Here is a 15,947-nt window from a genome sequence, read left to right on the forward strand (position 1 = left end):
TTAAAAGGAAAATATTTTGAATTTTATTTTTTCACGTTATTATCAAGTACACAATTACAATAATGTCACACATCCCTATATGGTTCTATGTATTTTGTTTTTTTCTTTTGTCTTTTTTACAAAGTGTACAGAGGGAAGGACATATACAATATTTAACAGGGTATTTTCTACAGAACAATAATTTATATTATGTCCTTGTAAAAATCTGTACCTTTTTTAAACATTAAACTGAAACATCCATTTTATAGCATTTGCTAAGCAAATTATTTAAGAATTAAAACTAACCTGTAACTAATGTCAGTACATTAACAATAACTATAACTTCATTTTCTCTTTATACAGACAAATACATTTTACAAAATCCACTTGACCAAACCCTTAATTATTAAAAAAAAAGTTTCAACATTGTGCTTTAAAAAAAAAAAAAAAAGTGTGTATGATTCCAGGCTACGTAAGAGAAAGAAAATGCGTAAAATTGTGTTCTTTGTCTTTCAGCTTATTTAAAAAAATAAAGTTCAAAATGGCTAAAATCCTCAGCACTACTATGGGATTTTTTGCAGATTTTGTACACTTTCCAGGTTTCCAGTTAGAAAATGCTTGAACATAAGAGAGGAAAAAAAAAAAAAAAAGTAGTCACAGGCAAGTATTTTGCAAGAAGCGAGTGGGAATCTCTGCTGGGTTTTACTGCATCTGGTTTGGCATCAGCAGGCAACGGACACTACGGCCACGGAGGGAATCCACTGGCTTCAGCGGGGATTTCAAGGAAGGCACAATGCAGCACAGCCAGGAATTACACGCTAGGGTCATGTAGTAGCAACATTACACAAGAGCACCCAGCAAGTGTGGGGGCACTGCAAGCAGGCAAAGAAAGAAAAAAACATCCTACAACAGTGACATGGCATTGGACTCTCCTGAACTGCACACTACAGACAAGAATTTCAGCTTACAGTGAGACAGCAGGGATGAGCAGTAGGGCAGGGCTTGGTAACAAGACAAATTACAAAAGGCCTTGAAGATGCGCATCCAGAAAGGAAACCTTTGTCCCTCTCTCATCCCAAACTTGAAACTATCGCTAAAATTCCTGTTTGAGTTCAAATGGAAATTCACCTGCCTAGAAACAGGAATTAACACTGGTCCAGTCTCTGAAGCCTTTCCATTAGGGAATTGTTGGTTACAGATCTACCCTAATCTGGCAGGCAGCCAGGACTGAATTCTGCAATCCATCATCAGTGGCTGGGATGAGAATTTGAGCAAGGGGAGCAGGGCCATGTCCTAAAATCTGGCCTGTAATTAAAATGGTTTGGGTTTTATGCTCCAAGGTTGTTGTTAAAGTACATGACTTTGTGCTTGGTACATTTACACTGCAATTAGCAAATGATACGGAGCTACTTTATAATAGTCTTCAGGTGGCAAAATTGCATCTAATAATTGTAATGTTCTCCCAGCTGTTTATAAACAGATTGAAAGAACTGGGTTAATTCTGGATACAGTACTAATTATTAAACAGCCACTGAACACAGCTATAATGGCTCAGGAAAAACATTTAATTTAGTAACAGAACTGCATCTATCATAAGATACTTTTCTTATTAAGGATATCTACGTTACAACGTCTCTACTCCTTATGAACTCATCTGCTCCACTCTGTGCCCTTCTTAAGCTCTCACTGTAAATATCTGGTTTCCAAAATTGAGGCACCTCTTGGTCTTAAATTCTATTCTAAAACAATTAACAACAAAAATGTGACCTGAACCACAAACTGCTCTTTCAAAGAAATACCAACATACATAAAAGCATAAAGTTTGAGGTACGTTTACCAGCACATACAGACAGTTGTGATCTATTGTTAACTCTGCAAATGGAACAAGAGTATTTTACGTTTCCAACATTTAAGACAGGAATAAAGTGGAAAAAACCCAACTCTTGTAACACACAAAACCTTTCAAAGACAAAGAAGCACAGAACAATAAATGTAATATTTGCGCATATTTTGAATTTGCCCAGGAAAGACAAAAACCGCCCCAAACCATTTCTAAAAATATTTTTCTCTCTGAAACCAGAATAAAAACACAAAGTGAGACTTGTAACTCCTCAACTGGAAAATAGTTAACCTGCCATGAAGTCTGTATAGTTAAAACAGGACAATCAGGTGGGCCTTAGTGACTTTACTGTCAACATGACAATTCCCCATTTTATACACACCTCTGACAATTTTATCAAGAGAAATTTTGTATTTTTAAAATTCACGACAAAACTGCATTAACATGGACACTGTGAGTATCAACGAGATCAGTAAGATAAATATACTTAAATAAACTATTACGGTTGAAAAATTCAGTAAGAGACAGGGTTTACTTTATTAAATGCAACTTTATTGTTGCCATCTTTTCTTCATTTATTAAACAAACTGAATAGAATTCAGAACACGCTATTGAACAAAAGGTATAAAAGTCAACTACAAGCAATAATCCTATTTTTATACAGCAACAAATCAAATGCACAGTATTTTTTTTGTTTTTGTTTTTTTTTGTAGGTTTTTTTTTTTCTGTGTGTGTGATCGCAGGTGATTGGCTTTAAAATAAGCTAACTGCCTAAAAGGCAAATTTCCTTTATAATTCCAGCCATAAGTCTGTGAAAGAGACTTTAAGGCAGCCCAACATCTTTATGATGTCGCATAATGTGCTGGTTCTTCTCGGAAGGCCTTCGGAAACCTTTCTTGCAATACTCACACCGGTGAGGGTAGTCTTTTGTGTGAATGGAAATCACGTGCCGTTTGAAGCCTGAGGCGTCTGTAGTGCTATACTCACAGTACTCACACTGATAAACTTTCCTGCCACTGTGTGTTTTCATGTGTTTTTTCAGCTCATTTTGTTGCCTAAAGCCCTTTCTACATCTCTTGCACCTGAATGGAAGATCCTTTGTGTGAACTGAGAGTATGTGGCGACTCAGAATGAACGGATCCGCAATTTTAAAGTCACAATGTCTGCATTGGTGCAATTTTTTACCTTTGTGAGCCGCCACGTGTTTTTTCAGTTCCGAAGGCCTGTGAAAGCCTTTATCACACATATCACACTTATGAGGATAGTCTTTTGTGTGGACTGAAATAATGTGTCGTTTCAGATCACTCGAGTTTGAGCTTTTATGGTCACAATGCAAACACTGATGTGTTTTACTTTCTTGATGCATAAGCGTATGCTGCTGTAGCTCTTTGGTATCTGAAAAAGTCTGGAAACAAATATCGCACTTGAGCGGCGTTTCCTTACTGTGTTTAGTCTTTACGTGGGTTTTCAAGTTGGAGGAGTCGGCAGAGCGGTATTCACAATATTGGCACTGGTAGGGCTTCTCGCCAGTGTGGATCCGCATGTGCTTCTTGAGCTCCGACGGGTGGCGAAACCCTTTGCCACACTCCACGCAAATGTGAGGAAAGTTCTTGCTGTGGACAGCCAAAAGGTGGTGACTCAGTAACCCTTGTTCTGCTGTCTCATAATCGCAGAATTTGCACTTGTGCATTTTATTAACTCCTTTGTCCCTGTGCACCATCTTGTGAGTAAATAAAGTTCCCGCGTGAGAGAAGGTTTTCCCACACTCATCGCATTCAATAAGCTTTTCTGTTTTGTTGGTCAGCTTATGACTCTCCAAGTGGTTATGTAAACTTATTTTTTTATTCGTAGTGTAATCACAGTCTGTGCATCTGTATTTCTTCTTCGTAAGAAGGTGCTCCGGGTGGTTTTTCATGTGCCTTTTCAAGAAACCTCTGGATTTAAATTTCTTTCCACAAATCATGCAGGGATAGACTGTCAGTGGATGACCGTCGGGGCCAATGATTATTGCTGAAAAACAACAAAAAACCCCTTTATCAATACTATACAACAATACTACACTTCAGTAAATGCGAGATGTTAACAGTAAGATTAATTGTTGACAAAGATGGGATACCTATGTTTTACTATACATATGTTCTTCACCTCAAATAATTCTATTTTGAAGAATTCTGACTGAGTTCACACATTAAATACATGCAGAAACCAATGGCTGGAGCAAGGAACAGCAGCCAACTTGTTAAACTGAATATCATCTAGTAAGCAAAGTACACAATCTTCTCTTGATTCTTCACAAATCTGTAGATAAAGTTTAATTTTGCAGCTTAATCACCTACCACTGACTACAATTCAGATGCCCCGAAACTAACACCTCCTTCTTATGCCATCTGTCACAGCTACAATCTGAAGAGGCACCAAGCAAGAATCAAGAAGAACATGTTTTACACAGAGAAACCTCAAAGCTTTGGAAATTATTTGCACTTATCTATCACCCCGATTTGTCTACCCTGAATTTGCCTAAGCACGTTAAAAAAGCAGTCTTGTCCAAAAATATTTTATAAGGAGAACTGACTAGCTGGAAATAGAAAAGGCCAACTTATATTTGCACAGTTTACTAACTCAAGCTAAGCTAAACAGAACTCCTACAGTTAAGTCAAAATTTAGAAAGAAACTTTTAGTATGATTTAAGACAAGGCTACTGAAGAAAAAAGTGGTGTTTTTTTCAACTTTATCCAACCAAACAAGTATTCTGACCATAACACAATAACAGCAGAAAACAAATTATGCTACAGAATACTTCTGTTCTCACAGATAAAAGGAAAATGATAGACACAAACATCAAGGCAAATTTATTTTATCATTAAAATAGGAAAGGGTATAGAAGTTACACTACTGAAAATTACTATACCATGTTCAGACTTTCCAGTAACCTACTGAGCTGACATAATGAAATGCATTGTTCTACATATTTTCAATAAAGACCAAAAAAAGGGGTTTTAAAAGGCATGATTACAGAATACCATTTATCTAACACTGCCTTTAAAAAGCTACATTAAACATTAAAACAGGTCTGGCAAGTTAAGTATATAGCTTTTTAATCTTTCTGCTGTGATACTTTTTCTGTGTCAGAAATGGCTTCCTTTAAAACACCTGACACAATCCAAATCACCCATGTATTTAAAATTTTCAAAATAAAATCTGCACTCATTTATAAAGTAGAAGTGTTGTCAACCAAGTAATTCCCCAAATCCCTCTTTTCACAAAACACTCCACAGGCATCTGTTTATGGGCAAGTGCCTGGATGAATGAGAGCCAGGCACCACATACTCACCTGTCTGGTACTGTCTGGACTCAGGTCTCCTCTTCTTCTTTGGTTTTTGCTTGGCCAGCCTCCCAAGTCCAGATGACTCATCTATGTGCAAAAGAGCACTTGCAGTGCCATTCCGACTTTCGATGCCATCGTTATTATTACCTACCAAGGGAAGTTAAAAAGTTACCTACCAACACTGCAGGGAATGTGAGCACCAATTCTACAATGGCAGTAACAGAAATTATCAATTACTGTCTGCACATTTAATCAAACTGTAATCATGTACAGCATAAGCTGGAAAATGTCTCACCATGTAACTAGGGTTTTGTTTGGTATCATGAGCATTAGCTTTGTTAACATAATTTTACAGGAGTACATAATGTACAGGAATTAATGGCTTTTCATTACAGAGAATTCTCCTTCAAACGCAGCATTTTTTGAATTTCTTTGGTTGCTAATTATGCCCAAAATGTTTAACATTAGTAAATAATAGCATGTCACAGTATCCACTGTGCCCCATTTCCTTCTCAGTCCTAAAATACACTTGTGTGTGAGCTCTCATTCACTTCCATCTGTCTGAATTCACTCGACTGAAGTTTGTCACACATCAAGTTTCTGAACTGGAGCTGTGATGAAAGAATCTTTCTGAACAGCCCATAAAGTGACAAACAAAGTACACTACTTACTATGTATACACCTGATGCTTTAGCACTTACAAATTCTTTCTACTGGAACAAAGAGCATGCTCAGAATTGTGTAACAGAAAGAAGGATAGAGTCTTTGCCTCACAGAGCTTTGTGTTTAATACACAAATGGTATCACTGTATGTAAAACAAACATGAAAATTACAAATACATTCAAGAAGGTATTTACTGGCAATCAGTTTAACATTGGTGATTTAAGAGCATAAGTGAACTTTTAATAATAAATTTTGTGGTCAAGTATTTACTTGAATCAATAAAAGCCAACATTTCCTAGTGAAAGCAAAGTATACAAGACAGGAAGATTCAAGAAAGTGCAATGTGCTCAACAGCTGTTCCTTTCATAGGGTGCTGATAATTAATATTCAAGATTAATGTAAGGAGACTCAGAGCCAGGCACATGTGCAGAGCTTGAAGATTCTCATCTATGTGCTAGCTCAAGTGTTCCTCTGCCATTGTCAGGCCTTCATGCTAAACTTCTCCCTTCCCCACCATCTCTCACCCTGTACACTAGGCTGCTTACTGCTGACAATGCAACCACTCCACTGTTCCCACATTCTTAAACGCTCCTTTCAATTCCATCTCACTGTTTTTAATACATTCTGCTCAATTTTCTCCCCCTCCTCCAAAACCACTTAATGTTTAGTATCCAATTTTTTTCAAGTTCATTTGATTTCTTTATTTCATTTTTAATGCCCACCCAGAGTGGCTTACGTCATTTCCTTCTCATTTAAACTGGGCTCACCAGTATATGACCTAAGATAAGGCTTTGGGTTCATTACCATCCATCCCCTAAGTAACTTTTAAACACACACTGCTCCCTGAAATCTTGCCTTTCCTGACTTATGTCCAAGATTCCAGCCCCCACTGTATTTCCGGCACAATTGTCTGCTGGCACCATCACCCCACAATCCACATCATGCAGACATGTAAGTTTTGTCCTCTACTCCACTATTTCTTTTGTTTTGTTTAGAAGGAGAAAGGGGCAACACAAAAACATTTTTTCAGATTAAATTCTGGTCTTAAGCTTACAAAAGTTTGGGAAGCCAGTCCGTGGACCAGTTGGTGTTCACATATCAACGATCAAGAAAAATGGTTCTGCATGCTGGAAATTCTCTCAAGGTTCTGCTACAACTTTAACACCTCACTCCAACTTCTTTTTATTAGTCAATTCATTATTGCCACTAGTGAAATCATGTGTTTATATGATCCTTCTGGAAAGCACTTAAATCAAGCTAGATCTCAGTGCTGCTTTTCACTGCCACACTGAATCTTACATATTCCCATTTGCTTACTTTTTTTTGTCCACCCCCAAATAAAAATACTCTGTTCTAGTCCCAAGCCAGCTCTCACTGTGTCCCAAAACTCTGAGGAACAGAGCTACTTGAGATTCAATTTTTAGCTGGAAGCTCATGTATTTCCTCTTTCACATCATGAAAATATGAAGGAAAATGCCTGTTAAACAGAAGCAAGAAGAAGCCTGCCTTACAACTTCCCTCTTCCTTTTTTGTTTAAGGCTCATGCTAAGAAACCATTCTTAAACTAAAACTCTAGAAACAAACACAAAAGCACAAATACTCTAGACTACCCTCCAAAAACCAACCCCTGGTACTTTGCTGCGGTGGGAGTCAAGAATAATTCTTTCAAGTATTACTTACCATAAGCTGCTGCCCAAGCTATGGGCATGAAAGTTTTAATTTCGGTGTCATCGATTTGCTGTTCATGGGCGGCTGCGGCATCCTCCTCTCCTACAATCACCTCCATATAAACCTCATCAGCTATTTCTGCAACATCTAAGATAAAAAGAAGTTAAAAAAAAATAGGAATGCTGCACTGCTGAAAGTGAAAATCCCTGCTCCCAAAGGAAAGCCACCTACTTACTTAAGTCTTCGTCTTCATGCTGAGAATCATTTACAGTCATGTACACCATTTTCTCCCTCGGAATACGAATACTGCTATTTTGATCCAGCAATCCAACTGCGTGGTCATTCTCTGGCTCGCTCTCCACAATGTCTACTGTGCCCCCTAATTAGGAAGACCAGAGCAAAATATTTTAAACACATTTCACCAAAATCTATGCTAAACCACAAAAATTTCGAAGTTTGTCAACTCTTTAATATCAGACTCAAAGGTTTTTACATACCACTTGAGAAACCAGAGTCTCATGCAAAATTTCAAGTGTCAGGTTGGAGTATTCTCAAACACGTGTATTTTACCTAAATCGTCTTCTCCAGGGTCTGCTTTGAATATATAGACCTTGATGACTTCTGGACAAATGCCATCCACTTTACAAGAGCCACTTTCTGACTCTGCTTCCATGGTAATTTCAGCAGAACCTTCGTGTTCTATCTTACCAGCATCATCCACTACAAAAACAAGTTATTACAATTACCCAGTCATATGCAGACAGACATATATGAAAGACATTTATTAATTTATGACTCAAATTTAGAAGCGGTTTAAAATTAAAAAGCTGTGATAAAGAACCTACCCATTAAATTTTTTTTTCATGTCCTTGAAAATAGTGACAATAAACACAAAAATATATTCAAGCTGTTATCCTCTAGTTAAGGTGGAAGTGCAAGAATGCTGCAATGACAGAACTAGAAGCAGGAACACCACACCAGGCAATGCTAATAAGGAAACTGTGATCTGCATCAAGATGATGGTAGGAAGAAAGTACACATAAATACTTCACTCTGTGGCATAATTTCACTTATTCTCAGTCTTAATTGCTTTCTCCTTCACAACTAAGAAGCTATTAATTGTTCTTTTCAAAAGCATTATCTGTTGCTCAATCCTGTCTCTAATGCAAGTGGTACTACTGCTGGCTGTCAGACCTGGTTCCCTGCAAAGCACTGCTACTGATGCTTTTCCAGCTGCCAGAGAGGAACCCTGAGCGGCAACTCCAGGAAGAAACTCCTCCCCTTTCCTCATGCCTTCCACAGCTGGGGAAGGAGCACAGGGCCGAGTGCTGCCCTCCCACTGCAGCGCTGAGAACCTGTCCCTGCTGTCCTCCCTGCAGGACCCTGCCCTGCACTCCTGCTGCAGCCCTGTGCACTGCTGTCCTCGCTGCAGGACCCTGCCCTGCACTCCTGCTGCAGCCCTGTGCACTCCCAAACTTTGCTCTGCCACCTCCAGAAGGGCACCCACACCACGCTCCAGCCTGAGCTGCTGCAACTTGCCCAGAATCCCACACTACCCATGGCTGACAGCCAGCTCCACAAGGAACACACTTGGATTTTTGAGGTATACTGTACATGGGCACCTCCCCCATCTTACTTTACCAAGAACAGGTTTTCAAGAAAAAATAGTAAGTATGCATTCACAAAAATCAAATCCAGCTCTCAAGACCTTTGAAAAATCTTCCAATTTTCAGAAGCCCCAGATGTTTCTTCAGTATAGAAATAATTTAAGAATTCTTAACATGACAAAATACTTTTGTCATTTGTGACTTTATTGTCACTCCCTCAGAGTCATGCATGACTTCAGTTCATGACAGAATGACATGGAATTTATACTCATAGAAATCTAAGAACTGTCCTACAAATGGTGAAGAATTTTTAACTACCATGCCTAGGACATACCAAATACTTCACAAAGTATGCTTGCTTTACTAGCACTCACTGAACTACCGTCATAAATAAATCATAGCTTTACTACTCAGTAACTGCATTCTTAAATTTATTTGAATACATACTTTAAAAAAAGCTCAAAATGTTATTACTATTATTTTCCTGCCATTAAGTCAAATAAATTAGTCTTTGAATTAGATAAACTATCACATGTTCTGTCTCATGTATCAAACATAACTATATTTAAGAACAATTTCTCAATCAGGCATCATTACTCACAGAAAATATGAATATACATTAAATTATAAAGCACTAACATAAATTAGTCTGTCTCTCTCCTTACCAAAAGAACAGCAGAAAAAACGAAATACTTGAATACCAAGACCATGATCAGTGGCCATGGTACAGACTGTTTCAAGAAGTAGGATGTTAAAAAAATTACTTTGTGTCACAGGACAACACAACATCTTGTAGCTGAACCCCAAAGCATTTAGAAGTAAAGCCCTTTAGAGGTTCTTCTGAATCACATTAACAATGTAGCTCCACAGTATGTATATTCAGTTACTAACAGACTTTAAATGTCATTGGAACTCTGACAAGAAAGAAAACTTGCTTTTGTTCCTCACTATATTGATGCTGCTGTTCTCCCTTAACTTGGCTGTTTCCAGTGTCAGGCACATTTACTTGGAAGGCTTTCAAATCAGTGTAGACTGACTTTACACCTCTGAAGCCAAAAGGAAAGTCTGCCACCAAGATCAACTGATGCTGGAACATACCCACAAGGAAGGAAAATCATAGCTGAGTCAGTCAGAGAGAAAACAAACCTATGTGCATGATGTGAAACAGACCAAACCAGAGTTTTTTGCTTCCATTTATACATGGAAGTATCCATTAATAGCTTTCACACAACAGAAGAATTCTAGGTCTCAAAAACATGCTCTATTCATGCTTTGAAATAAGTTCTCCAAGATTCTAAATATTATTTTATCCAACATAATAAAAAAAATTGTTATACAATTTAGAATTTGTTTATCCCTGAATTACCTTTATATTCAGCACTGTTTTAAAAATAAAACTGGTTTAAATATTTTTTAACAGAGCCACTAAACTGTAAGGAAATTGATGCGTAGGAGATATGAGGCCAACTTTTCTCATCCAAAAAGGAAAAAAATTCACTCTTGACAGGTGGTAATACTTTAAAAACTGAAGTCCTTGATGGGCTTGAAAAGCAGTAATATTTGCAGTATAGCAACAGGTAACAGGATGAAAAATAGGGTGGAAAGAAAAATATAGGAAAAAGATAAAAATCAAAGGAAGAGACAAGGTGAAAGAGAATGAGTATTATTACAGAAAGTACCATTTCCAAGGTATTTTGAATTATGGCTACACAAGCATTTATTTATACTGATTCACTAGCAGCATTTTATGAAATTTGCTTTCCATTTAACATTTGCCCAAATCTTCTGCATTCTCCATGTACCTCAGTCTCACAATCGGAGAAAATTATATTCAGAAATACTTGACTGATCAGTGTTTCAAGTTGGAACTCTGATGATATTAATTTTTCATTTGAATTCATAGCCCATCAAGGGGTACCACAAATTACCATCTATGGCTGATCTTCCTTCATATTGCTCCTCTTGGACATTAACAAAAAAAACCAAAATCAAACAAACACCCAAAAACCTGCAAAAACCCAACAACAATAAATCCCCCTAAAAAACCCAACCAAACAAAAGAAAGTACTTGAAAGAATTAGTTAAACTTCTAAGAGACCACCTCCTTTTAAGCAGAGCCATTGAGCATTACTAATCACAAATCACATGCTAGAAAAAAGTTCAGGCTAGCATTACTCCAGTGCTGTCATACCTGTGCCTCCATTTTGCCAGTTATGAACGGGACATTAAAAACTTTAAATGTCTGATTTTTTCCCCCCTATACCAGCTGGTAGCTTTCACTCAGTAAAAAAGTGGATATAGACTAAATCTCAAGAGTTAAAAAAAACCCAAACAAAACAAAACCCAGAAAAATTACTAGACACAGTATGATTTTACATGAATTGCAAGAATGCAGTCTGTGGTTATTTTGCCAAAATTCTTCACAGACTTCACTGATTAGAGCAGCCTGCTCTTTGCATACTATGAGCTGCAAGAATCAAGTAAGTATGTGCTTCTCCAATGTTGCAGTAATTGTTTCCATACAAAGATAATGCTAGAATTGTGATTAAAAGCACAAACAGATGACAAAGGCATCACACAACATGAAAGCCACAGCATATTTAAAACCTGTCCCGTTAGTACTTATCAGGAAATCAACAATAAGAGACCAACAGGTAAAAAAAGGAATAAGGAATAAAGAATAAAGTGAAAAAACAAAAGATCCAGGCAACGACAACAACAGATTCTATGTGATCTATCACAATGAGAATCACTAGAAAGTACTAAATTTAATTTAAAAAATCATATCATAAACTAGCAACAGCCAAAGGACAATTATCTTCGGTACCTCTACCCCTCTATTAAAACAGGTTCAATGGCATTTTTGGGACAGAAACAAGCTCCTATGCATTGATAATCAACTCCATACTTAAAGCCCTGTTGAGGCCAGTTCCCCCACACAGAAGCAAAAATGTCAGGCCAAGATCCTGATTTGCTTCAATAGAACATCTTTTGTTTAACCATGAGACATACACTTTCCCCTAGAAGTTGCTTTTAGGTTTTTTTTATATCAGATATTTGAGGGCTAGGCAGATAAAGACTGTACCCTTACAGTGGTTTGTTTCTAATTAAGAAATGCAAATATAACTGTGTTTGTTTTTAATGGATTCCATAACTTTCTAAACTTTTTCTTTCCTACCATTTCTCCTCTATGTGGGATTAATGAGGAAAATAATAGGATTATAAAAAATAAAATTCACTTAAGCACAGACACCTTCCAGCTTTTTCAAGTACCCACTGCTTATTGCTAAAGAACACACCAAAACAAACCTAAGGAAAATTCTATCTACACCACTTAAACAGATCTTAAAAATGCATCAATGGAGCAATTAGACAAAAATCATCTATTTTGTCAGCCTGAATGTTCCCAAATGGTTCTCTTAGCTTCTAAGAAAGTGTGCATCATGGGACATTTGTCTGCTTACAAAATAAACAACCCTATTCAAGCATTCTTAATGAAAAAAGCCATTACTAACTACTTCCTCTAAAATAGATTAAAAGCATTGCTTTCCCCTGACTTTCTTCAATTGTGACAGAAACATCTACTTCACTCAACAGCAGACAATTCCTAGTCCACTGAAGAAGCTATTTTTACCATACACTTATTTCTTGAATGGCAAAGCAGGTTTCCTAACCTATGAGAAAAGAGAAATCATTCCTAACCTATGAGAAAAGAGAAATCAACATGAAAACAATCATGCTTTCATTTTAATTCATTGCTTTTACATGTGAGTACATCCTATGCATCTAAAGGTCTCTCCAGGGCAGTAATCTAGTAGAGGTGTAATTCCTGAGCTCCCAGCTGGGATCTAACACCTGTCCTTCTTGTCCTCTGCCCCAGCACACAAACCAGAGTAAGCTCTGAGGCATCACTCAGCCCAAGGTAACTCTTTATGCTAAAAAAAATCAATTAAAAGCATTTTGCTTTCTTGACTCAAAGTCTACTGGATGGCCCTAAGGAAAAGCATGAACCCTAGGGCTTGGTATATCACATCCATTGCTTTCAACTTAAACATCCAACAAGGATGAAAAAAGATTGATTTTCACAGGCCTGGGTGAAACCTTTCTCTCTCTGTAAGTTACCCTGGGTTCAGACTCCTGTAATGAAAAGTGTTGATTCAGATAAAACAAACAAGAGACATGTCTAACTCAGAGAAAAGCAAGGGGATTGGATGGATGGATGGATGGATGGATGGATGGATGGATGGATGGATGGATGGATGGCTATAACACAGCTCCCATATCTGCAAATATTTAAATTCTTAAAGCTGCAGTTTAAGCCCTGTGAGGCTGTCCTTCACTCTTTCCAGACTCCTCTTGTCAAACTTTTGTCCCTCGCTATTTTTACTGCAGTAAGAGTATATCAGAATACAACCTTTCATCTTACAGAATCAGTTAATGCCAGAGGATGTGTCTACCACTGCCAAACAGAATGAAATCAGACAAAAAAAAATTCCACTTCCATGTCATTGCCAGGTGCAGGGCACTGCTTTCCTGGGTTAGTAAATGTAGGATGTTTGTTTTGTTTTGACAAACACCAGTTAATCTCACCACTACTGTTTCACTTACAGAGAAATGGTTTTCCAAGCTACCAAGTAATTAATACCAGTGTGAGTCACAGCACAATTTATACTTTCCTGACCCAACTCATGAACTGGCTTGTTATGGAATATGCAAGAGGAAAAAAAATTATCAAACCTCCTTTCATCTTTTTCAAGCCACTAACTAGTAGATTTGCATTCTTAGTTGAATGAGTATCTGATTCTGCTCTGCTTTAAGTGCCCTGAATCTACCATGGGACAAAAATGAATCTTGAGGGCAAAGACAAAGTATCCAAGAAAAAAATAAGTACATCAAAAAGTAACTGGTGATACAAAGCTCTGCCAAGAAGCATTGCCTTGAAAATGAAGACAGCAAAGGCATATTAATGCCAAAGCTAAATGAAATCTAACTGGGAAAAGAAGTATTAAAATACTGAGCTCATTGAAGCAAAGTCACAGAATGAAATCCACAGGAACTGTACTCTTTGAAAACACAAACCACTCTGAAACCAACAAAGAAGGTAGAAACACAACATTAAAAAAATGTACACACAGATTAGTCATTTCAAATCACTTGTTTTCAGGATAAAGCTAAGAAAATACCTTAAGAAAATATATGTATACTCAGCTCATTAGAAACAAAAATGGAAATGCTTATAGAGAGCCACAAAACAGGAAAAAGAAAAAAGATTTTGCCAATAGCTTCCACTGAAGAAAACAGATGGAGAAACCTACAACAGAAAGAACACAAAGTGTCTCCTGCTTTTCAAGTGCCTATCTAAAAGAAGACAGGCAAAGGCATTCTGAAGAACACAGTCTAGCTCACAGATCTGGGAAGCAGAAACGTTTGACTACTATCATGGCAGACAAGATTACATTCCAACATCTGCCCCTGCAGTTCAGGGATCAAACACAAATTTACAAGTTAGGATGAAAACCTCAAAACTGGATTGGCTGATGTTACTAGCTTTTGAAAACTAAGTTCAACTGAAGAACTGAGACAGGCATCAGATCAATGAACACATACACTGCTGACGCAAAAAAAAAAAAAATTCAAATAATATTTTTCATACAACAAAGAGACTGTTTGGCAAGACAGCCTTTACTTGCTGGAAAAGCACTAGACTGCCTTCACAACCAGAAGAACTTGTTAAGCAGGCTTTAAACACAGTAGGTGGTAGCAGGGACTTCCCTTTAAAATGAACTGTAGAACATTAAACACAAATAGAACGCATATTTTGTAGCACAACGATTATTTTAAATGCTGGCTTATTTAAGGTTCTGAATCTAAACAAAGTACATTGCAAGAGACATTTAATAATAAATAAAGTATGAAACTGCAGCAGTACGTGACTGAGGATGGGGAATACCCCAGCACAAGGGAACAACTGAATTTCTGTGCCTCCTGCCAGTCACCACCTGTTAACAGCTGGTGCATCTAAGAAGCCTTCCCAGCCAGGTATGGACCATCCAAAATGGCCTCTGCCAAGACATTCTGTCCTTGCTCAGCCACTGCCAGTGATGAACAGGATACACATCCACCCACCCCTCTCTGTGCATCTACACAGGCATGGTTTGCAAAGTGCTCCATGGCACCAGCCCCAGAGGTCCTGCTCTGAAGGAGGAAAACCTGCACAGGAGGTGAGCAGAGACAGGGCCAACAGTGCCTTGAAGAGCTACAGCCAAGGATATGGAAGAGGGAAGGATCACCACCAGAATCAGGCCTCAATTATCCACAGGCAGATTATCCACTCTGCTGTCTCACTATGCAGCAGGTTCAGAAGCATTTGAGCTGCTTTCATCAGATTTAACTTGGGTCCAGAATCAGAAAGTTTTATCTGTACCACACCAGACTGCATTTATCAGTCTGGGCCAATACAATTTCAGAACAGATCCCCTGACCTATTTCACCTCCGTACAATCCTGCAGTTTAATTTACAGTATTTTGTGTGATCCATATTTTGCATTATCCCATTTCATTGTTTTCCCAGATAATAGAGAATTAACTGTACCTCATATAAACTCAAAACATGGCTGCAACAAGGTTACTCAAGGAACTCAAGAGATGATAAATTAAGAAATGCAGTGATCCTAGGTAAGGAGAAGCAACATTAAAATTCGTAAGTACAGAATACAAAATTAAAACAAGTTATTATACATTTCAAAAGTATGTCCAAAAGCAAAGAAGGGGAAAAAAGGAAAAAAAAAAAAAAGAAAAAAGGTAACTGAAGCAAAGCACGAAGTACACCTCTTAAACAGAATCATTTAACACCACACAAACCTG

The 15,947-nt window shown here is 37.6% G+C and overlaps 1 protein-coding gene across 4 annotated transcripts in view; it reads right to left on the reverse strand.

The window, feature by feature from the left end:
• The window catches only part of ZFX (zinc finger protein X-linked), a 23,738-nt gene continuing 7,791 nt past the window's right edge, over positions 1-15,947 (reverse strand). For all 4 annotated transcript variants that reach the window (XM_064407432.1, XM_064407433.1, XM_064407434.1 and 1 more), the window contains exons 4-8: positions 8,047-8,196; positions 7,712-7,855; positions 7,489-7,623; positions 5,151-5,291; positions 1-3,829 (exon numbers count right to left, since the gene is read on the reverse strand). In XM_064407432.1, the coding sequence (XP_064263502.1) occupies positions 2,643-3,829; positions 5,151-5,291; positions 7,489-7,623; positions 7,712-7,855; positions 8,047-8,196 (1,757 nt within the window). In that variant the 3' untranslated portion in view covers positions 1-2,642. The remainder of the gene's footprint in view (positions 3,830-5,150; positions 5,292-7,488; positions 7,624-7,711; positions 7,856-8,046; positions 8,197-15,947) is intronic.

This window comes from Passer domesticus, chromosome 2 (genome assembly GCF_036417665.1).
Source record: "Passer domesticus isolate bPasDom1 chromosome 2, bPasDom1.hap1, whole genome shotgun sequence".
Lineage (NCBI taxonomy): Eukaryota > Metazoa > Chordata > Aves > Passeriformes > Passeridae > Passer > Passer domesticus.